At 42.9% G+C, this 24,895-nt stretch overlaps 1 protein-coding gene across 2 annotated transcripts in view; it reads left to right on the top strand.

Moving 5' to 3' along the window:
• LOC134351044 (histone acetyltransferase KAT6A-like) overlaps window positions 1–12,576 on the top strand; it is a 198,011-nt gene extending 185,435 nt beyond the window's left edge. Inside the window, exons 16-17 of one of the 2 annotated variants that reach the window (XM_063057046.1) lie at window positions 3,232–3,532; window positions 7,344–12,576. In XM_063057046.1, the coding sequence (XP_062913116.1) occupies window positions 3,232–3,532; window positions 7,344–9,943 (2,901 nt within the window). In that variant the 3' untranslated portion in view covers window positions 9,944–12,576. The remainder of the gene's footprint in view (window positions 1–3,231; window positions 3,533–7,343) is intronic. The other variant, XM_063057047.1, reaches the window with a different exon arrangement.
• Window positions 12,577–24,895: the final 12,319 nt, after the last annotated feature.

Genomic DNA, 24,895 nt, shown 5'->3' with positions numbered 1-24,895 from the left:
TTTCAATGACCTTTTCAGTTGGAGTGGTCTTTTGTCTTCATGGTGTAGTTTTTGCCAGGCTACTGACTCACCAGCAGCTGGACCTTCCAGGCACAGGTGTATTTTTACTACAGTCAATTGAAGCACTTTGATTGCACACAGTTCTCCAAAAACAGATCTTCATTTAACTAATTATGTGACTTCTAAAACTAATTGGCTGCACCAGTGATGATTTGGTGTGTCATATTAATGGGGAGCGAATACATAAGCAATTATTTTGTGTTTTGTGTAAGTAATTTGGATCACTTTTTAAAGATATGTTTTCACTTTGACACGAGTCTTTTTCTGTTGATCAGTGTCAAAAAAGTCAAATTAAATGTAAAACAATAAAACATGAAAACTTTGAAGGGAGGGTGAAAACTTTTATAGGCACTGTATACAGGGAAAATTACAGTAAAGAAATATAATAGAATCACCGATAAACCATGAATAAACAAAAACAGATAAATCTTGGTCTGCCTTAAAAAAATTGAACGGTTCTATATACATTGGCCTTTCAACAAGAGCTTTCCAAAGATTCCCAGCCCTTTGAGCAAAGAAATTTCATCTTATCTTTATCCCAGGGAGAAATATCTTTAAGGCAGGGGTTTGCAACCTGGGGCCCACAGACCCCTTGCTTAATGGTATTGGTTCATGGCATAAAGAAAGTTGGGAACCTTTAAGACAAGTAAAATTTACAGGAGATATGTGGGACCATTTTTATGTACACAGAGTGGTGGGTGTCTGGAGGTCACTGCGAGGGATAGCAATGGAAGCAGAAATTATAGAGGTTTTTAGATAGGCATATGAATATATGGAGAATGGATCACGTGCAGGTGGAGACTGAAGTTAATTTGTCATCATGCTTGGCACAGGCATCCTGTGCTGTATAGTTCTAGGTAATAAGGTGACTCTCTGGTTTTGAATAGTGACCCCCATAAGAGGAAACATCCTCTTCACTTCCTCCTTGTTGTCATTTGGGACCTCTGCGAACGTAAGAATGTGAAATATCAAAGAAATACCAGCTACCTAGCTTGTAAGGTCATGGAGAATCATCTTTGTTACCAAATGAAAAGAATTATCAGAAGTTTTTTCATATTTTTGAATGACACTAGGTGGCAGTGTTTGCCACATTTTGGTGCTGAGTGAGTTTATTGGATGAAAAGAAATTTAATCCTTTGTTCACCTTACTCCACTGTCACAAGCTGGTAAAATAATTTTGATTTTGCTGGTTATAAACAGCATGGGCACTGCTGTGTTTCACCTGAAGTTGTGAGTTGGTTTATGTCGGGTATTGTACTATTCGGCACCATTATAGCAGAGAAGGGAGAATTTACAGAGTTTGTACTTTTGGAAGTTTTTCCCTTCCCTGCTTTAGAAGTCATTTAACCAGAAGTTCCATGGTAAGGTGTAGAATTGGGAGAGGTAGGTAAAGGTTCATCTGTAGCACTTAGAATAACATAAACTGGTGTAAAATGGTACAAAAAATAAACACATCAGCATACATTTATGAGACTTATCTGTGACTATTATTGTGAAATTTTTAAAGAGGTAACTAACATAATAAATGAAGGACAGTTCGATGTGCAGGAAGTGAGGATAATGTATTTGCAGTGATTGAGAATTAGTTGTTGGACAGAAAGCAAAGAATGTAAATAAAGCCTTCACAGATTAGTGGGCTGTGACTAGTGAGATATTGCAGTTAACCGACCACAGCTATTCACTTTCTGTATTAACAATTTGGCTGAGGGAACTAAATGTTTCTGGTAATACTGAAGGTAGGTGGGTTTGAGTGTCTGGAGGAGAATGTATGGAGGCTTCAAGGGGATATGGACCAAGTGAAGCGTCTAGGTGAGAAATGTAGGCTTCAAGAGGATATGGACTATGAGAGCAGGTAGGAGAGAAACATAGCATTCAGGGGGAATTGAACCATGAGAGTAGGTAGGTGAGAGCAGTGTAGATGGAATGTAATATGGTAAAATGTAGAGTCCTTCATTTTGTGCACAAAATAGACAGTGTATTTTCTAAGAGTCTCAGGACTGTGTAGCATATTCAGTGGGGCCTTAGGCATTCTTGTAGATAAGTCAGCAGAAGCCAACGTAGAGTTGCAGCAGATTATTGATTGGGCAAATAGTGTATTTATTTTCATTATTAAAACATACAGGATTAAGAATGCTGTATCACAATTGGATAGGTACTTAGAGGACAGTGTATAGCTTGGTCTCCTTGCCTAAGAAAGGAAGTAATTGCTATTGCAGGAATATAGCAAAGACTCGCTAGCCTAGTGCCAGCGATTGTAGCTTTACTCTGTGAGGGGAGATTAAGTAAACTTAATACAGAAATCTCGAGTTCATGGGATATCTCTTCAAAATTGCAATGTTCTTACAGAGCTAACAGGTTGGATGTAGGGAATTTGTTGTTCTAATATGAGGGGCTACAGTCTTTGACTAAGGAAAAGGAAAGGTATGTTGCATCCGGAGTTTCTCCGGTTAGTGGATGATTTCCCTCCACGCCTCTCTGACGTAGTGGGGAGCCATTTAAGACGCAAGTTACAGCAGTGGTTTGCCATTGCCTTCTGCCGGGTGAGTTTTCCAAAGAGATCGCCAGCTCGTAATCCAGCACGGATGGAAAGCCACTACGCCACCAGCCGGGTCCTTTGACTAAGAGGCGAACTGTTTAGGAATTAGATGAGAATTGCTTCACCCTTAAGGTGGAGGATCTTTGGAATTATCTACCCCAAAGGTCCTTAGAAGCTTATCTGTTGAGTTCATTCGAGAGCAATGTGGGGACGGCACTGAAAGGTGACTCTAAGTTGAAATTCGGCCTTAATCTTGAAGTACGACACAGTCATGATGCAACATGTTTGATTGTTTTTCACGTTTCTGAGTTCTTGTGTAATCGGGAAACAAAATATTGCAAGTGGTAGAAATAAGAACTTGCAGGAAACACCAAAATCAAATGTGTTAGAGATGGTATTAACACTTCACGTTTTCCAGAATGTTCTGCTGAGTGGTCATCAACGGTAACTCCTGTTGTCTTCTCAAAGATGCTTCCTGACCTGCTGGGTGTTTCCAGTATTTTCCAACTAAGATTTGGTTTAAAAATTCAGACATAATTTACCTTGCAATCACACATGTTCCAGTAGGTAGTGATGTTTTTAAATCATAACTTAATTGATGTCACCCATTGAACAATCTGTTTCTCTCTCTCTAGCGAGTGGTAATTCACCGGAAGAAACGTGGGCGGAAGCGCAAACAGCACAACAGCAGTGTCGTTACAGAGACCATCTCTGAGACGACCGAGGTGCTGGATGAACCATTTGATGATTCCGACACAGAGCCGCCAATGCCACACCTGGAACCAACCTTCGAGTTGGAAGAGGATGAGAGGAACGACAAGGAGCATCGGGGTGGTCGTATCTTCAGGAGCTTGGAACCGGGTGATGGAATCCGAAAACGCACTTCCTCCAAGAGAAAGACTGCAGAAGAAGAAGATGATGCCAGTGAAGTTCAAGGTATTTGACCACTGCATTATCATTTCACTGACAACATTTGAATTACCTTTTAAATTATTGTGGAAAGATATCAAAAATATCAAAAATGAAGATTCTGAAATGAGGAAGAATTGATCTCAAGAAAGATTCAAAACTAGTAGATTGGAAAAGCTGACTGCAAGATAAACTATTAACACAGGAATGGAAGACATTTGAGGATGACCAAATTTGAGGTGAACTAAGCATATTCCTTGGAAAGGAAAAGATAGCTCAGTCAGTACAAATGCCGTAAAAGAGAAATTTTGTGATAATGGATGTAAAAAGATATTAGGAGCAAGATGGAATTAATAGTCTGGATTAATTTAATCAATTATTGGGATGGATGGATTTTTTGGACAAGAAAGAAATCAAGGATTATAGATCAAGGTGGGACCTGGAAAGAGGAAATTGTTTGATCTCTGTGCAAAAAAAAAGGTACTGGTTAATCAAACATGTTGGTATCTAAAAGGTTGGTAAGAAGGTCAGACTTGAGTGGTGTTCTCATTAGCTTAAATCACAAGATTGCTCAGGAACTCTGTTCCCACACTTGTCATCATGCCAGAAACGTTGTCGTGCTTCTGAAATTCAGCAGGCAAGAAGCAGCAGGAAAGTTTCTCAGTACACAAAATATCATCAATGTACATTGAAAATACTACCCAGGATTGGTTGTAATGCACCTATATTATGCACATCATTGATCACCTGAATGTGTAGCGTATACAAGGTAGCACTCTGTATGTGGGCGTTGGAAATAAACCATCACCAGTGTGATCAGAGGATATTTATAGAGGTTGTGTTAGGTAAAGATCATTGGGAATCTAAGTCTATATGATGTATCATAACAAGAGCATAGGTGCTGAGCGTTCTTCACTTATTTACAATTACTTAAACTGAAGTAAGCAGGAGACTGAGTATTGGCCCCTTTCACTTCACTGTGACTTGGTAGCATTGAATCAAGACAGGTTAAGAACCATCACACTAAACATCATTTAAAGAAGGCCAAGGTCATGCAGACTAGAATTGTGCTGCAGTACAAGGCACACCATATGGGCTACAGGAGATTTGTGGTAACCTTTCTTCGGACATGGTAGTTTAATAAAAAAGGATCTAGTGCTTTCCCAACATATATAACGCATAAACTCTTCCTGGGCTTCCAACCGGGCCCAGTTGTTGATTTTAACTGGCATTTCAATGACAGACTCTGCTATCTTAATCAGAGATGATGGTGAGGCATGTCTAATTGCAGTGACATATATACTCAACTCCCATCGTCTGACCCTCCTGATTGGTTAGTCTCAGTCCTCAACCAATCAGGTTTCTGCTGTCCCACCTTGTTTAAAATCGTATTCCTGCTCTTACTAAGAGCAAGACCATCATCTTTTGTTGAAGTTCTTATTAGCTAGTCTTAGGTTAATGTTAACCTAAGGTAGTTTAATAATTGCTTATGGTAGTTTGATGTTAACACCATCTGTAAAGTCTGAAGTTATTTACATAATCTCTGGATCTTCATGGCTTTATTTCCATAAGACCATAAGGCATAGGAACAAAATTAAGCCTATCGAGTCTGCCATGCATCAAGGTTGATTTATTGTCCTTCTCAACCACATTCTCTTTCATTTTCCCTGTAACCTTTGACACCCTTACCAATCGAGAACATATCAACCTTTGCTTTAAATATACCCAATAGCATGGCCTCCACAGCCATGGCAATGAATTCCACAGATTCACAAACCTCTGGCTGAAAAAAAAATTGTCTCTTCACTTCTGTTCTAAACGGACATTCTTCTATTCTGATGTCGTGCGCTTGGTCCTTGACACCCCCACTGAAGGAAACATCGCCTCTGCATCCACTCTACCTAGGCCTTTCAATAATCGATAGGTTTCAATGAGATCTTCCCTCAATGAGATTCCTATGAATAATATTTACGCACTTCAAACCGGAAGGGACATTTAAATGCCACTTGGTTTTCCAGATTTGTGAGCTGATAGTGAATATGTGAGGTAGTTATAATGGACCAACTACTGAACTAAAAGTCAAAATTTAATGAGAAGTTGTAATTTAATCCAGTGATTATGGGCCTTACACTGGGCACTGGTGGGGAGGGGAAGAGCAAAAGTACATTTTACAGCTTATGTAAAGCTGTATGTTTCACAAATATCTTCCAAGGAAAGAAATTTAATACTCTTCTGGGCTGACTAATATTTGAGTCCAAGCCATTTACACTCAGTGCCCACTTTATTAGGTACACTTCTCTACTTCTGGATACTGCTGTTGTAGCCCATCCACTTCTCTGTACGTTGTAAGGCATAGTTAATGGAGTTAGAAACACAGAAAACCTACGGGCTCTTCGGCCCACAAAACTGTGCCGAACATGTCCTTAGCTTAGAAATTACCTAGGGTTACCCATCACCCTCTATTTTTCTAAGCTCCACGTAGCTGTCCAGGAGTCTGTTAAAAGACCCTGTCGTATCTGCCTCCATCACCGTCGCCGGCAGCCCATTCCACGCCCTCACCATTCTCTGCGTAAAAAAACTTACCCCTGACATCTCCTCTGTAGCTACTTCAAAGCACCTTAAAACCATGCCCTCTCGTGCTAGCCATTTCAGCCCTGGGAAAAAGCCTATTGATCCACACGATCAATTCCTCTCATCATGAGTTACTGTCACCTTCTTGTCAGCTTGAACCAAATTGGCTATTCTCTCCTGACCCCTCTCATAGACAAGGCATTTTCGCTCACAGAACTGCCACACACTGGATGGTTTTTGTTTTTTTGCAGCATCCTCTGTAAAGTCTAGAGACGCTTGTGTGTGAATATCCCAGGAGACCATCTGATTCTGAGATACTCAAACCACCCTGTCATTGTACGGTCGAAGTCACTTAGATCACATTTCTTCCTCATTCTGATGTTTGGTCTGAACAACAGCAGAACCTCTTGACCATGTCTGCATGCTTTTATGCGTTGAGTTGCTGCCACGTGATTGGCTGATTAGATATTTGCATAAACGAGCAGGTGTACCTAATAAAGTGGCCACTGATGCTTGAGCCCTCTAAGGCACTACTTGCCTTCCTATTTTCCCTTCATCCTGCCTTACTGCAAACGATAAATTCGGCATTTTAGTGCAAGCCTCCACTGAGTTCCTGACTTTGCTTCTCTTTACACACATGCTTAAAGTCAAAGTCAAGGGTTATTGTCAGATACACAAGTACATGTGGGCACAGGAGCAATGAAAATCTTGCAGCAACATTACAGACATAGCATCAGATAAGCAACATTTTCAAAACGTAAAACATAAGCATAAACTGTACACACTTTTTCCCAGAAAGAACACGTTTAGAACAAAAATAAAACAAAGTCCTTTGTAGTGCAAGCTATCAAGGTAGTCACAGTTTGCTGTATGCTGAGGTGATTAACGTTGTGCTGGTTGGTTCAAGTATCTTATGGTCGAAGGGGTAAATAGCTGTCCTTGAACATGGTTACATTGCATTTCAGACTTCTGTACCTTCTGTCTGATGGTAGCTGTGTGAAAAATGGCATGGCCCAGATGTTGCTTGATTTCCTGAATTTTTCCAGCATTTTCTGTGTTAGCAAGGGCAATCTCATTTTGTCAATACACAGGGGAAATGATTGATGTTATTGATTGTTTGAGAGACTAGGCTGTATAACTGTTGAAGTACAGTGGAATGTTATTAATATTCCATTAAGATTATCTCAGTTTTAGATCATTTACCGCTTCACTTGCATTTCAGCCTGGCTAAATCTGAATTCTGATTCCTGTTTCCTTCATTTTTCAGGAGAGAATGCACTTGAATCCTTGGTCTCTGTAAGGGAAGGGAAAGTCAAGGAGCCTTCCCTACCCAAATCCCCACCCGTGGTGTTGAAGCGCAAGAGAGGATGGCCAAAAGGTGTGAAGCGGGGGACAATCAAATGGAAGAAAAAGCCAGGCCGTAAGCCGGGATTCAAGGTTGCCCGATCCAATACTGCACTCGAGAACGCTTGCACCCCATCAGGCAGTGGTGTTCTGAAGCAAGGCCGTCCAAACCGCGGTGAGGAGCGGGGAAATTCGGTCGTGGAGCCGAAAGTAGCAGATCTGCCTCTGGCATACAAAAAGGAGGATGAGGAGGAAGAAGAGGATGAGGAGGAGCTGGAGGAAGAGGTGTCGTGCGACGTGCAGAGGACGCCCCACGATTCTCACAGTCCAGCACCCAAAGTCGAGGAACAGGAGGCTGACCACGAGAACGACGAGAAACCCGAATCTGTGGAGCAAGAGGCGCACACTGACGAAGAGCACGAGCAGGAAGAGGAAGAGGAGGAAGAGCTCAACCAGAACGATGACCATGATGCTGACGATGAAGATGAAGGGCATTTGGACCCTGAAGACAAGAAAGTAGAGGAAAGTGCAAAAGAGAACATGAAAGAGGAATCTCCAATCCAAGAACGTTTTTTAGAGACAACCTCACCAGATAAAAATATCGAGTGTGAAAATGTGATAGATGCGGACTCTGAAGAGGAACAAGTAAATGACACGTCGCTGGACTCTGAGATTGTGCCACCTTCAGATGAAGATCGTGTTGATGATCCAGACAATAAGGAGACATTAATCCCAGAGTTCAAGGAAGAGGAGGAAGAAGAGGAGGAGGACGAAGAGGAGGAGGAGGAGGAAGAGGAGGACATATCGCATAGTGAACTTGATCTAGAAACAGTGCAGGCTGTGCAGTCCTTGACACAGGAAACAAACAGCGAGCAGGACGGTGCCTACCAGGACTGTGCCGAGACTTTGGAAGCCTGCCAGAACCTGCAGAGTTACAACCAAGCTGAGGAAAGCCCGCAGATCACCATGGTGGAGGACTGCCAACAGTCGGGGCACAACAGCCCCATCTCTTCAGTGCAGTCCCACCCCAGCCAGTCAGTCCGCTCAGTCAACAGCCCGAGCATGCCGGCCCTGGAGAGCAGCTACACGCAGATAAGCCCCGAGCAGGGCTCCCTCTCGGCTCCCTCGATGCAGAACATGGAGACGAGCCCTATGATGGATGTGCCTTCCGTGTCCGACCACTCGCAGCAGGTGGTCGACAGTGGTTTCAGCGACCTGGGCAGCATTGAGAGCACCACAGAAAACTATGAAAACCCCAGCAGCTACGACTCTACCATGGGGGGCAGCATATGCGGGAACAACACCTCCCAGACTAGCTGCTCGTACAGCGGCCTCTCCTCCTCGGGCAGTCTGACACAAAACAGCTGTGTGGTGACCCAGCAGATGACCAGCATGAACAGCAGCTGCAGCATGATGCAACAGAGCACCGTGGCCCCTCCGGCCAACTGCAACCTGAAGTCGCCCCAGAGCTGCGCCATCGAGAGGCCCCCCAGCAACAACCAGCAGCAGCCGCAGCCCCCGCCGCCCCAGCCCCAGCCCCAGCCCCAGCCGCAACCCCAGCCCCAGCCCCAGCCCCAAGCCCAAGGCCAGCCCCAGCAGCAGCAGCAGCCGCTGTCCCAGTGCAGCATGAGCAACAGCTTCACCACGCCCCCCATGGCCCTGATGGAGATCCCCGAGTCCTCCAACACCACCACCATGAGCCTGTATGACAGGATGGGCCAGGGGGACTTCGGCACGGGCGGCTACCCGCAGCCTTCGGCCAACTTCAGCCTGGCCCGGCTCCAGCAGCTCACCAACACCATCATGGACCATCATGCGATGCCTTACAGCCACTCGGCCGCCGTCACCTCCTATGCCACCAGCGTGTCGCTGTCGAACCCGGGTCTGGCCCAGCTCGCCCCCGCACCCCACGCCCTGGCCGCGGCGCCCCAGGCGCAGGCCACCATGACCCCGCCTCCCAACCTGACCACGCCCCCGTCCATGAACCTGACCTCGCCCCTCCTCCAGTGCAACATGCCGGCGTCCAACCTGGGCATCCCCCACGCGCAGCGGCTGCAGGGCCAGATGCCCGCCAAGGGCCACCTCTCCAACCGCTCCAAGTCGGCGCCCCTGCCAGCTGCCACGGCCGCACACCAGCAACAGATCTACGGCCGCAACACACCGGCGCTGGCCCAGCGCGCTATCACGGTGCAGCGGGGCATGAACATGGGTGTCAACCTGATGCCCGCCCCTGCCTACAACGTCAACTCCATGAACATGAACCCGCTGAACCCCATGGGGAGCTACCGCATGAGCCAGCCGATGATGAACAGCAGTTACCACGGCAACGCGGCCTACATGAACCAGACGGCCCAGTACCCTATGCAGATGCAAATGGGCATGATGGGGAGCCAGCCATATGGCCAGCAGCACATGCAGTCCAATTCCCATGGCAACGTAATGTACACAGGCCCCTCTCACCACAGTTACATGAACACCGGTATGTCCAAGCAATCACTGAACAGCCCGTACATGAGAAGATGAGGGGAGATTCTGCAGGCGCCATAGGAGCCACTGTTTATACTGACGACAGCCGAAATAATGGAAATTTCGAATAGAACGGTTGCTGTAGACATAGGAATTTCATGAACTGCTTAGGGCCATGTTCGGAGCACCTTGGCCTTAATTTCCCAATCCCAAGAGAGAAAAAAAAAAGGAAGAGAAAAGAAATTCTGCAACAGAATTCAATAAAAGAAAAAAATGGTTTAAGGAACCATGCACAAGAAATCTTTTAATTAAAAGAAGCCTTACTTAATGAATTGTAGAAATGAAAGACTATCTGCTTTTTATATTTTTAATTTTTTTAATCTTTCAGTTTGTGTGTGCAGTCCACATTTTTATAGAGTCCATAGATATGTGAGCCCAGAGTGAGGACTATCCATGGTCCCCATTCATTGACTTGGCACAGGGCAGGAGGCACTTATCTCATACTCTGCCTTGGTGATATTGTTGCAGGTGTGGCTGTAATTTATTGATCTCACTGTACCCCGTGCCAGTAGGTGAAACCGGATCGCTTGTGCGCTTGTGGACTTCGGACCTTAATGCTGAGGGCACCCTTTTCCCCCGTTGGTATTGAGTTTGACTCTAGCGCAGCATGCAACAGGCCCAAGAGCATTTTCACGTATGTTATAACTATGTTTTAAACATTGCTTCTTGTGTCACTGCAAGCCATTTCACTCGTACGCCTTTATTTTTTTATGAGAATTGACAGTATTTGTTCTGGCACTTTCGAAGGACAGCCCAGGGTCCTGAAACATTTGAGGCTTAAAACATTTAATTTCCAATTTATTTTTCTTACATAAATTTCTCAATCATGAGAAGCCTATTCAGATTTGTCAGACTGTGTATATTTGGTTCCCTTGTAAGAGTATTTATCAAATGCAAAAGACTGCTATGTTTGCAAGCTAAGTTAATATTTTCACCCTCCCCCTCACTTGCCCCACTCCCCTTATAATCACATGTATTTTAATTGCTTCCAAATCAAGTTTCAATTAGCTCACTAAGTGGCAAGATTAGCTCAGGAGTCACTTAACTAAGGAGAGGAGCATCTTGTCTCTTGCTTGCTACCACTTGACGCTGTTCAGGAATCCTTGGGTTTCTTCCCAGTGGAAGCAGAGAATGGGTTGTAAGAGTATATGCATCAACATGACAGAGTGAGGGAAGGTACAGAACGAAGATAAGCCCTGCCACCCCAAATCCCAGAGCTGTGGGTATCGAAAAGGAAAATCGTCATCTAGCGGAGGACACGTTGAGCGTGAGAAGGGAGAAGAGGTGAGCCGTAGTGAATGGTACTGAACTGTCAGAGAGATGTGCAGTCAGGTTATCACAAGCAACGGGCTCTCTGTTCTGATGCCTACCACCAGGTAACCCGTGTCAGATCGAGTGGTACGATACTGGAGGGGGAGGGGAGGAATAGGAGGTGTTGGATTGAGGCTGGCCGTCCACGCCAGCTCAGAGACGGATGTCACCAGTGCACTTTGCAGGCCCACAGCACGCAGTCCGTCACCAATCACACCATTCTCTCTGCCCACCGTCAGAGTAACTTCATGCGTTAACGTAAAGAGAATGTGACGTAAAATGTTTCCGCAGTTGGTGGGCAGGAGTTTTGAAAACATGCATATTTGGCACAAGCCACATGTATGTCCTGTGACCTAATGTCACTTGATGGCTTACTTTTATTCATAGTGTGTCCCATTGTCGGAATTAATGTCCATCAAAACCACTCCACACTTCTGGGCTGGCCTTCAAGTGTGTTTGTTGGAATACTGTTGATTTGGGGTGGGGTGGGAGGGAGAAGGGAAGATGTTTTTAAAAAAGAAAAGAGAAAAAAAAACAAACCAGTTTTAGCCCAGAGCACCAGATATATTAAAGATAGACAAAGAAGAGTTTTTCTTTTTCCCCCTTTTCATTGTTTCTGGTGCTCTTGGTTTTGTTGGATCAGGCAGCTTCCTTTTTTGAAAGCTAAACTGGCTCATTTTGACTTTAGGATTATTATAGAAAATGTTTTTCTATATTAAAAATGAATTTATCCTACATAATATTGGTACTTGTCATTTTTCAATTCTGTTAAGAGGTATTTTTAGCAGCTAAACTTGGGTAATCTTAACTGAAGCTCACTGGTAGTGATTCTCAGATGCCTTTTAAACAACTCACATTTCATTCCATCTCTAGAGTTTTTCTATCTTTGTTGTAGAATATTGAAGCTATTTTAAGAAAATAAATTCTCCAGACTTATAGTGTGTGTGAATAGACCTCCTCCAGCCTCCAAGCCGCATGTAAAAAGCTGAATATTCATGTCTGTTTATATTGCTTTCATTTTTGTAGCCTTTGTAATTGTACATGGTGACTGTAAGCTAAGAGGAGGGAACAACATGGCTTGTGTATTCAGACGCCAAGCACTGGCCACACTCCCTCTTCATCTCCCTTGTATGTAATATCATTTTTCTTTCTAGCAAGTACTTTCAAAGACCTCTGTACATTTTAACATAAATAAATTATGTTGAGCCATTTTGGATGTCTGTCTTTTGAGCTGACCCAACAGTATTTTCACCAAAGGTACGACTGGAAAATCAAGTGTTCTTGAAACAGTGTCAGGCGGCAATAATTTTGTTTCATTAAAAGTTTGCAGATATACACTCAGTGACCACTTTATTAGATACATCTGCACACCTGCTGGTTAATTCAAATATCTAATCAGCCAATCATGTGGCAGCAGCACTTGCATAAACGCATGCGGACACGGTCAAGAAGTTCAGTTGCTGTTTGCACCAACCAACAGAATGGGGAAGAAATGTGATCTAAGTGACTTTGACTGTGAAAAGATCACTGGTGCCAAACAGAGTGGTTTTAGTATCTCAGAAACTGCTGATCTCCTGGGATTTTCATGCACAACAGACTCTAGAACAGGGGTTCCCAACCTTTTTTGTGCTATAGACCCCTACCAATAACCAAGTGGTTTGCTGGGAACCCCTGCTCTAGAATTTACAAAGAATAGTACAAAAAATATCCAGTGAGCGGCAGTTCTGTGGGTTAAAATGCCTTGCTAACGTGAGAAGTCAGAGGAGAATGGCCAGATTGGTTCAAGCTGACAGGAAGGTGACAGAATCTCAAATAACCACGCGTAACAACAATGGCGTGTGGAAGAGCACCTCTGAACATGCAACATGTTGGACCTTGAAGTGGATGGGCTACTGCAGCGGAAAACTACACTGGGTTCCATTCCTCTACTGAATAAAGTGGACACTGAGTGTGCATTTGTACTTTTATCCTCTCCTATAAAAGCATTAAGTTCAACACAATTTTAGTTTGGTTGAATGAAAGGGCAGCCGCTGCCAAATATCTTGATGTTAATCTACCTGTCCTGCACATGATCAATTTATTGTGTTGCATCCACCACTGCCTAGTTTTGCTCTGTCTGAATCCAATTAACCATTAGATCTGTTTATGTTTTGCTCGTACATACAGTCAGCAATGTTCCATATTACAACACACTCAAGGGACCAACCGGTTTGCTATAGCATTAAAAAGGCAGTGTGGTTTTCAGTATTAATTAATTCCACTGTTAAAGTTCACCACTGGTAGCTCTGAAAATGTTTTGCTTTATTGGTAGAGTTCTCCTCCAGTTTATGAGATCTTGACTTGTGGATACGTTTACATTCAAACGAGCCATAATATTATTAAATTGAAACGTCCAATATACTTACATATGCTCATTCCTTCAAACAGCAGTACCTGTTTCCTCTCTTGACTTTTAGTAATTCCATTTTCTGTTACGATCTTTTGATATCTTTCTTCACCATATTGGATGACTTTTGTACAGAAATGACTCATGGACCTTTTAAAATTGGAACTACGTTGCCCAGGGACAACATTTATTTGGTTGTCATTCTTTGGTCCAAAGGCTAAGTGACCAGCATCTGAGACTTCAGGATTGCCCCTCAGAATCTATCCACAAATTATCACTTAAGGCCATGCTCTCACCCACATTCTGCATCTCTTCTTGAACCAAAATAAAATATCTTCCCTCTTCTATGTTATGAACAGCTTCTCTAGATATTGCCATGAGCGGACAGATCCTTCACAGTGCCATTTTCCTGCACACTCCTCATGTTCCATGATTCCCTTAATACTCTGAAGATATCAATCTCTGTTTTGAATGACCTCAATGACTGAACCTGCGCAGCTTCAGAGTGAATTCCATAGATCCGTCACACTCCAAGTGGAAGAAATCTTCCCTCATCTCAATCCTAAATTCCTAATTTTTTTTTTAAATAATGGGTCGCCTTAGCTGTGAACTCCCTCATTTCCCTGCATCAAACTTTGCTGAATTTTTTTTTCCGTTCCACAAGATCACTATGTAATTCTTCCAGAGCAGAGCTGCCAACCTGGGGTCCACAGACCCTTCAGTTAATGGTAAGGCTTCATGGCATAAAAAAGTTGGGAACCCCAGCCCTAGCGAAAACTGGCTAAGTCTCCTCCAGCATTCATATGACAGACCTGATGCTTCTGGAACTAGACTGATGAATCTTCATTGCCCTGAGATAGGTACGTTTTATCTTCTAAGTAAAATGACCAACGATGCATACAGTATTCGAAGTGTGGTCTCGGCCAAGGTGCAATGTATTTGTAATATTTATTTACTCATGTATTCAGGACCTCTCGTAATAAAGACTAACATCTTCCTAATTGCTAGCTGCACCTGCATGTTGGATTTCAATGATCTGCAACACCTATAAGAAGTATTCATTCACCCCACCCCCCAAAGTTTTATTGTTTTACAACATCGAATCCCAGTGGATTAATCTGGCTTTTTTGACACTGATCAACAGAAAAACGCAAACACGAGGAAATCTGCAGATGCTGGAATTTCAAGCAACACACATAAAAGTTGCTGGTGAATGCAGAAAGCTCTTTTGTGTCAAAATGAAAACTGATCTCTACAAAGTGATCTAAATTAATTACAAATATAAAACAAAATAATTGCATTAAGTACTCACCCCCCTTTAATCTGACGCACCAAATTATCACTGGTGCAGCCATTTGGTTTTAGAAATCACAAAATTGGAGATCACCATGTGCAGTCAAAGTGTTTCAATTGATTGGTAGTAAAAAAATACACCTATGTCTGGACAGTGAAACTGTGTCCTCGCAAAAACTACACCATGAAGACGAAAGAACACTCCAAGCATGGTGGTGTCTGCATCATGCTGTGGGGATGCTTCACTGCAGCAGGCCCTGGAAGGCTTTTGAAAGTAGAGGGTAAAATGAATGCAGCAAAATACAGGGAAATACTGGAGGAAAACCTGATGCAGTCTGCAAGAGAACTGCGACCTGGGAGAAGATTTGTTTTCCAGCAAATGGTCCCAAACATAAAGCCAAAACTACACAGGAATACAGTAGCTTAAAAACAACAAAGTTAATGTCCTGGGGTAGCCAAGTCAGAGTCCAGACCTCAGTCCAATTGAGAATTTGTGGCTGGGCTTGAAAAGGGCTGTTCACTCACAATCCCCATGCAATCTGACAGCTTCAGTAGATTTGTAAAGAAGGATGAGGAAAAATTGCAGCGTCTAGATGTGCAAAACCTTGAGCTGTAATTGTGGCCTAAGCAAATTCTACTAAATACTGGCTTAAAGGGGGTGAATACTTGTGCGATCAATTATTTTGAGGTTTATATTTGTAATTAATTTAGATCACTTTGTAGAGATCACTTTGACACAAAGGAGTCTTTCTCTATTGATCAGTGTTAAAAAAAAAACCACAATCCCCAGTGATTCAATGTTGTAAAACATGAAAACTTCAAAGGGGTGTGAATATTTTTGTAGGCACTGTATATGTAAGCACACCAAGAAAATCAACATTACCCAGTCTCTCAACATTTTAAATTACTCTGTTTTCCCACTCTATGCACTGAAGTTGGTGATCTCACACTTACCCCACATTCCATTCCACTTGATCTGCTCTTGCTAACTGATGCCCCCTGTCCACTCTGGCAATGTCACTCACAATGTATAACCATTTCAGCATAGTTTGGGAAGCATGCCTTCAACTAGAATTTTTCTGTCATAATTCAAGTACAGATTTCTTTGTGCCTCTGTAGAAGAATAGGCTTGCATTGTGCAAATATGTTAAGTGGATCAGGACAAGCTACTAGAAGTGGAAGGTATCCCCAAGGTATGGAAGGGCAAAGGATAGTTGCCATATTGCAGTCAGTTACCTTCATCTGCTGGGGCTTGGAGTGGAAGAGCAGGTGTGAGATAATTCACCCTTTTAGCACCTCCAATTAACTGGACTCCGAAAACTCACTGTCATTCCTCAATTATACATTTTTTTAGACTTATGCTCAAGGAGAACTGTGTGGCCCCTGTCACCACACTGTTCTTAAGTCTGAATAGAGAAAAGCCATTCTTATACAGAATTGACTGGCAGTTACGGATGTTGACCATTGGGTAAACTGTTATGTTCGAATTCCTTAGTTGCAAGATCAATCACTGTTCACAATAGAGGTGTTAAAAGTCAATAGAAACTACAAGCTAACAACCAATGATATTTTGAAGTTTGTAAAGAAATTGTCTTTTAGTTGGTTTGTGTTCCCTGTATTTATCTCATCCTCAGACTCCTGGTGTGCAAAGGGAAGCTCTGCTCTTCAAAGGCCTTTCTTGCCTTGGCTTTCTGCACTCTATCGATAATCTATCCTTGCATGGACATTGTTAACCCTTGCCTTTCTGCAACTTTCACTCTTTGAGTCCACGGAGGTAATTTGTTCCAGGGGCTTTGGGGTTCTAACGTTTTTTCTGTGTGCATTCTTTGGGGTACTCTTGTTTTTCATCGATGTCTGCAAAGAGCAAGAATTCTCATATAAAATGGAACCATTTGAACTTGTATCCTGCATTTCTCATGAGACCCTTACCAAATACAAATCTAATCAATCTTCAGATTGGACATTGTACTTTGACCCTTCAGCTACAGCCTTGCTTTGGGGATGAAATCACAGATTGCCACAGTGTAATAAGCTGTTTCTGGATCTCAGTGCAAAATGAGCAGACTCTAAGAATGTGTTTCTAGTTCCTGGGGGAATCAATTGCCTGACTTTAGTTCAAATTTGTTATGTCTTAAAGCTCTCTCAATGTTCAAAACTCAGTGGTTTCTAAACTGTTGTATACCACTTGTCCTTTTATTTTAACCATTCAAGTTCTTGTGTAATTCAAGGGATTCTCTGTTGCATCTTCTCTCAGACCAATATATTGTTAACGAGATGCAGTGCCTGGAACTGAACAAGCTGCATTTGATGGAGTCTGACCAGAGCTCTGTGCAACTAAAGTATAATTCCCACACAATATTAACATCTTGAATTGACAACCAATAGCATTAGTGTTATAGCAATATTAAAATTATCTATAATTTAATAATTGCCTTACTACAGATTCCATTAGGCTTTTTGAATGTTTTGTTTTGTCATTTATAAACATTGAGACAAGCTGCTACAGAGTTCCTAGTCTATCAGCATTAAGAAAATGCCTTCACAAATCCCCATACTGAACCAGCCTCATTGCCTGTTACTAATCCATGGAAGATCATGCACATTATGCACCACTCAGAAGATTAGTCGTGTCCTGAAAAGTTTCACCCCCTTCTCAAAGTCAGTAAAACAGAGCACCATACATCCTAGGAGCAGGCCACTCATCTCCTCGAGCTTGTTCTATAGTATCATGATTACTCTAACTATAACCTCATCTTTCATCCCAAACATGTCTCCCTCTCCTTAAGAAATATTCAAAGGCTCAGCTTCCAATGACCGTTAGACATAGGAGCAGAATTAGGTCATTCAGCCCATCGAGTCTACTCTGCCATTTCATCATGGCTGATCCCAGATTCCACTGAATTCCATACACCTGCCTTCTTGCCATATCCTGATACCCTGACCGATCAGGAAACTATTAACTTTGCCTTAAATATTTGCACAGACTTGCCTCCACCGCAATCTGTGGCAGAGTATTCCACAGATTTACTACTCTCCGGCTAAAACAAAAAGCTCGTTACCTCTGTTCTAAAGGGTGACCCCTCAATTTGAGGCTGTGCCCTCTAGTTCTGGATACCTCCACCACAGGAAACATCTTCTCCACATCCACCTTATCTAGTTCTTATAACATTAACATTCAGTAGTTTTCAATGTGATCCTCGCGCATTCTTCTAAATTCCAGTGAGTACAGGCCCAAAGCCGCCAAACGCCCTCATATGTTAACGTCTTCATTCCCAGAATCATCCTCGTGAACCTCCTCCAAAGACAGCACATCCTTTCTGAGATATGGGGCCCAAAACTGTTGACAATACTCCAACTGCAGCCTGACTATTCTCTTATAAAGGCTCAGCATTATCTCCTTGCTTTTGTATTCTACTGTCCTTGAAATAAATGCCAACATTGCATTTGCCGCCTTTACCACAGACTCAACCTGTGAATTAACCATCTGGGAGTCTTGCACGAGGACTCCTAAGACCCTCTGCAACTTTGATGTTTGAACCTTCTCCCCATTTAGATAATCTTCTGCACTATTGTTCCTTTCACCAAAATGCATAATCATACATTTCCCAGCGCTGTATTCCATCTGCCACTTTTTTGCCCATTCTTCCAAGTCCTGCTGCCATCACATTGCTTCCTCAGCACTACCTGCCCCTCCACCTATCTTCGTATCATCCACAAACTTTGCCACAAAGCCATCAATTCCATTATCTAAATCACTGACAATGTGAAAAGCAGCGGTCCCAATACTGACTCCTGAGGAACACCACTAGTCACCGGCAGCCAATCAGAAAAGGCCCTCTTTATTCCCACTCACTGCCTCCTGCCTGTCAGCCATTCCTCTATCCATTGCCAGTATCTTTCCTGTAACGCCATAGGGTTTTATCTTGTTAGGCAGCCTCATGTGTGGCACCTTATCAAACACCTTCTGAAAATCCAAGTAAATGACACCTACTACCTCTCCTTTGTCCACCCTGCTTGTAACTTCCTCAAAGAACTCAGATTAGTCAGGCAAGAATTTCTTTACAGATACCATGCTCATTTTGACTTATTTTATCATTTGTCTCCAAGCACCTGGAAACCTCATCCTTAATAATAGACTCCAACACTTTCCCATCCACTGACATTAGACTAACTGGCCTATAATTTCCTGCCTTTTGCCTTCCTTCTAAAGAGTGAAGTTATATTTGCAATCTTCCAGTCCTCCGGGACCATGCCAGAATCAAGTGATTCTTGAAAGACCCTGACCAATGCATCCGTTATCTCTTCAGCAACCTCTCTCAGGACTCTGGGATGTAGTCTATCTGGACCAGGTGATTTATCCACCTTAAGACCTTTGAGTTTGCCTAGCACGTTTTCCTTTGTAATACCAATGGCACTCACTCCTGCTCCCTAACACTCATGGACCTCTGGCAAACTGCTAGGGTCCACCACAGTGAACACAGATTCAAAGTACCCATTAAATTCATCTGCAATTTCTTTGTCCCCCATTACTACCTCACCAGAATTATTTTCCAGTGGTCCAAATCAATTCTCACCTCCCTTTTACTCTATATATAATTGAAAAAAACTTTTGCTATCCTGTTTTATATTATTGGCTGGGCTGCCTTCATATTTAATCTTTTCCCTTATAGCTTTTTTAGTTGCCTTTTGTTGGATTTTAAAAGCTTCCCAATTATCCAACTTCTCACTCACTTTTGCTACCTTATATGCCCTTTCCCTGGCTTTCACTCAGTCCTTAACTTTCTTTTTCAGCCATGGTTGCCGACCCCTGCCATTTGAGAACAACTTCCTCTGTGGCACATATCTGCCCTGTGCCTTGTGAACTATTCCCAGCATCTTCAGCCATTTCTGCTCTGCCGTCATCTCTGCCAGTATGCTCCTCCAATCCACCTGGGCAAGCTCCTATCTCATGCCTTTGAGGGAATGTTGCAAACACTCATAATTTCTTGAGAAAAAGATATAATCTCACCTGGTATTGGCTTATTGTCACATGTACTGAGATAGAGTGACTAAAAGCAAGTCATTCATAGAGATCATTTCAACACACAAGTACTTTGAGGTGATTAGAGGGAAAAGCAATCACAATGCCGAATATAGTGTCACAGTTACAGTGAAAATGCAATGGTCCAAAGTCTATGATGAGGTTGATTGTGAGGTCAAGAGTTCATCTTTAACTTAGACAAGGTTGCATAACATAGGATAGAAGCTATAGAGATCTCTGTGTTCAGTAGGAAACCCCCTAATTTAAAAATACTGTAATGACCTCTGATCCTCGAATTCTCCATATCTATCCCATCAAAGTTTTGTATGTCCCTGCTGTTCTGAACTCCAGTGGATATATCAAGACTGTCCAAACTTTTTTCATAACTTTTATCTATTGAGTAAATCATACTTTTACTACTAATAAATTAATATCTTTTCAGTGAAGTGCCTTTGTCTTTAATGTAGCAAAATGTATGTACTGAAGTGCACATAACTAAAACTTTTCATAAAAAGTACATTTAATAAGGATCAGAAACTTGTGCTCCAGAACAAACTTAAATATAATTAAGAAGGGATAGTTGAAAGCACAGAAAAGTTGATAAATTGGTTAACAGTCAAATAAGACATAGTGGGAAATTAGGCCATTTGGCCCATCGAACCTATTCAAACATTTCATCATAGCTGGTTTATTATCCCTTTCAACCCTATTCTCCTGCCTCCTCCCCATAACCTGTGAAGCTCTGTCTAATCAAGAACCTATCAACCTCTGCTTTAAATATACCCAATGACTTGGCCTCCACAGCCACCTGTGGCAATGAATTCCACAGATACTTTATACTTTATTGTCGCCAAACAATTGATATTAGAGCGTACAATCATCACAGTGATATTAGATTCTGCGCTTCGTGCTCCCTGGAGTACAAATCGATAGTAAATATTAAAAATTTAAATTATAAATCATAAATAGAAAAGGGAATGTAAGGTAGTGCAAAAAAACCTAGAAGCAGGTCGGGATATTTGGAGGGTACGGCCCAGATCCAGGTCAGGATCCATTCAGCAGCCTTATCACAGTTGGAAAGAAGTTGTTCCCAAATCTGGCCGTGTGAGTCTTCAAGCTCCTGAGCCTTCTCCTGGAGGGAAGAGGGACGAGAAGTGTGTTGGCTGGGTGGGTTGTGTCCTTGATTATCCTGGCAGCACTGCTCTGACAGTGTGCACTGTAAAGTGAGTCCAAGGACGGAAGATTGGTTTGTGTGATGTGCTGCGCCATGTTCACGATCTTCTGCAGCTTCTTCTGGTCTTGGACAGGACAACTTCCATACCAGGTTGTGATACACCCTAGAAGAATGCTTTCTACAGTGCATCTATAAAAATTAGTGAGGGTTTTAGGGGACAGGCCTAGATTCACTGTACTCTGGTTAAAAAAATTCCTTACCTCTGTTCTTCATGGATGTCCCTCTATTCTGAGGCCGTGTCGGACATCCTCTCTATCTAGGCCTTTTAAAACTCGGCAGCTTTCAATGAGATCCCCTTCATTTTTCTAAACTTCAGCGAGTACAGGTCCAGAGTTAGCAAGCACTCATACATTAAACCTTTCATTCTTGGAACCATGATCATGAACCTCCTCTGTCAACACATCTTTTCTAAAATATGGGGCCCAAATTTGCTCACAATACTCCAAGGGCATTCTGACCAACGTCCTTTAAAGTCTTGGCATTACATCCTTTATTTATTCATTTATTGACATGCAGTGCGGAGAAGGCCCTTGCAGTCCTTCGATCCACACCTCTCAGCAATTCTCCAATTTAATCCTAGTCTAATCAGGGGATAATTTACAATGACCAATTAATCTACCAACCAGTATGGTTTTGGAATATGGGAGGAAGCCCATGCGGTCATGGGGGAATTCCTCACAGGCAGTGACGGGAATTGAACCCTGGTCGCTGGTACTGTAAAGCGTTGTGCTAACCACTATACTACCGTGCTGCCCTTTTATATTCAAGCCCTCTTGAATCAATGCTAACATTGCATTTGCCTTTGATACCACCGACTCAACTTTTAGGGAATCCTACACGAGGACTCCCAAGTCCCTTTGTTCTGATTTTTCAATTTTCTCCCAGTTTAGAATATAGTCTAAACCTTTATTTCTTGGACAATTGGGGCATTTGACCAGAAGAAGAGATATAAGAACACCTACAAAACATTTGCAAGTGTTTCTACAGGATTGGTTAAAGTGTCGTCTGCAATTAAGTCAGGGCCGCACCACAAACAAATGGGCCCTACGGCTCACTATCTGCAATGCGCATCAAGCATCCATTTACATCAATCCTGTTCCACTCCCAAATTGCGAAAGACTATCCCCACTCCAATTCTCTTACCACTCACCCATGCTAGGGTGACTTGCTATTTGCAATTTACAGCAGCCAATTAATCTACTAACTTGCAAATCTTTGGCATGTAAGAGTAAATCAGAGTATGCAAAGAAAACCAACACAATCAGATGGAAAGCGGGCAAGCTCCATACCACACTGGAAGTCAGGATCAAACCCAATTGTTGGGGATGCAAGGCAGCATTAACCGATACATCGCTCTGCTGCCTATGTTCCTTAAAGAAAGAGGACAAGGCTTTGGTTGGAGCTGGATTACAGACTCTCTAGCCCTGATACAGGCTGGCAGTCCCAACCAATCCATACCAGTATTCACGCTTGGCTGGAACCAACACCCATCTCTTTTCATCAATATTCCCTTCTCTCAGATATCCTTGTCCAGCCTTTTCTTAAATTGCTACTGTTTTTATATATGACTTGACTTAGACTGAGTGAATAGCCAGAGATGTTTTCCCCAGTGTGGAAATAGCTAACATGAGTTATAATTTTAAGGTGATTGGAAGAAAGTATGGGGGGGGGGGGGGTTGGGATATCAGAGGTAAGTTTTTTTTCCACAAAGAATGGTAGGTGTGTGGAAACCTCTGCCGAGGATGCTGGAAGAGGTAGATGCATTAGGGATATTTAGGAAACTCTTGGGCACATGGATAATAATAAAAAAAAATAGAGGACTGTGTAGGAAGCAAAGGCTAGATTGATCTTAAAGTGGGTTGAAAGGTTGACATGAGATCATGGGCCAAAGGGACTGTACCGTGCAGTAATGTCCCATGTTACTTAGTGAATCCCACATCCTTGACACACTTTGGTTAAGAAGATTTCTTCTGAATTCCATATTACATTCATTAGTGACTCCCCTATAGTTGGCAACTTATGATTATGCCCATCCCCACAACTGGAAGCATTCTCTACACCAGCTCTTATCAAAACCTTATCACTCCCAGATGAGCCCAATGCCTTTTTATGCACGTTTTGAAAGTGAGAATAATGCTACTCCTGTGCAAAACCCTACAGCATCTGGTGACCCTGTGATATCTATCTATCTATCTCTCTCTCCCTCTCTCCCTCTCTCCCTCTCTCCCTCTCTCCCTCTCTCCCTCTCTCCCTCTCTCCCTCTCTCCCTCTCTCCCTCTCCCTCTCCCTCTCTCTTGGAGGCTGACATTAAAATATCTTTCAAGAAGTGAACCTTCACAAGTCATTAGGCACTGACTGGACAAGAGCCGTTCTAGTTGGTCATAACTAGAATCGACTCCTGCCTAAGTAAGGACATGGATCTGCTGCAATATGCCTATCGCCACAATAGGTCTACAGCAGATGCAATCTCACTGGCTCTCCACTCCGCCTTGGATCACATGGACAATGGCAATACCTACGTCAAGCTGCTGTTTATTGACTACAGCTCAGTGTCCTACACAATCATGCCCTCCATTCTAATCAACAAGCCCCAAAACCTGAGCCTCTGTACCTCCCTCTGTAACTGGATCCTTGACTTCCTCTCCCGGAGACCACCGGCTGTGCGGATCTGAAATAACATCTCCACCTCACTGACAATAACCACTGGCACACTTCAAGGATGCATGCTCAGCCCACTGGTCTACTCTCCCTACACCCACAATTGTGTGACTAGGCACAGTTCAAGTGGCATCTATAAATTTTGGACAATGCAACCATTGTTAAGAACTTCAGATGGTGATAAGGAGGTGTAAAGGAGCAGGATAGATCAGCTGGTTGAATGGTGTCACAGCAACAACGTCAGTAAGACCACGGAATTAATTGTGGACTTCAGGAACGGGAAGTCAAAGGGACATACACCAATTTTAATTGTGGGATCAGAAGTGGAAGTTTCAGGTTTCCTGGCTGTTAATATCTTCGGGATCTATCCTGGGCCCAACATATTGATACACTTACAAAGAAAACATTACAGAGACTACATCTCAAAGGGACTTTGAGGGGAATTGGTATGTCACCAAATTTCTACCGAATAATTGTTCAGACCGTTCCAACTGGTTGCGTCACTATCTGGTATGGAGATGCCACTGTACAGGATTGGAAAAAATTGCAAGAAGTTGTAAGCTCTGCCAGCTCCATCATGGACACTAACCTCCCCAGCATCCAGGATACGTTGAAAAGGCGACATCCCTCATTAAGGACCTCCAACACCCAAGACGTGCACTCTTCTCATCGATACCATCAGGGAGGAGATATAGGATCTTGTATGAAACAATGACTGTTTACTCTTTTCCAGAGATGTTGCCTGGACTGCTGAGTTCCTCCAGCAGTTTGTGTGCATTGTTGTGAGGATATACAGGAGCCTGAAGGCGCACACTCGATGTCTGAGCAACAGCTTCTCCCCTCCGCCATTAGAGTTCTGAATGGGCATTGAACCCATAAACACCACCTCAGTATTTTTTCCTTTCTTTTTGCGCTACTTACTGTATGTAATTTAATTTTCTTTTTTATATATACTCATTGTAATTTATGGTTTTTATTATCATACTGCTGCCACCAAACAACATAGATCATGACATATATCTGTGATCTTAAACTTTATTCTGACTC

Source organism: Mobula hypostoma, chromosome 8 (assembly GCF_963921235.1).
Source record: "Mobula hypostoma chromosome 8, sMobHyp1.1, whole genome shotgun sequence".
NCBI lineage: Eukaryota > Metazoa > Chordata > Chondrichthyes > Myliobatiformes > Myliobatidae > Mobula > Mobula hypostoma.
This window is presented reverse-complemented; position numbering and strand designations above follow the sequence as displayed.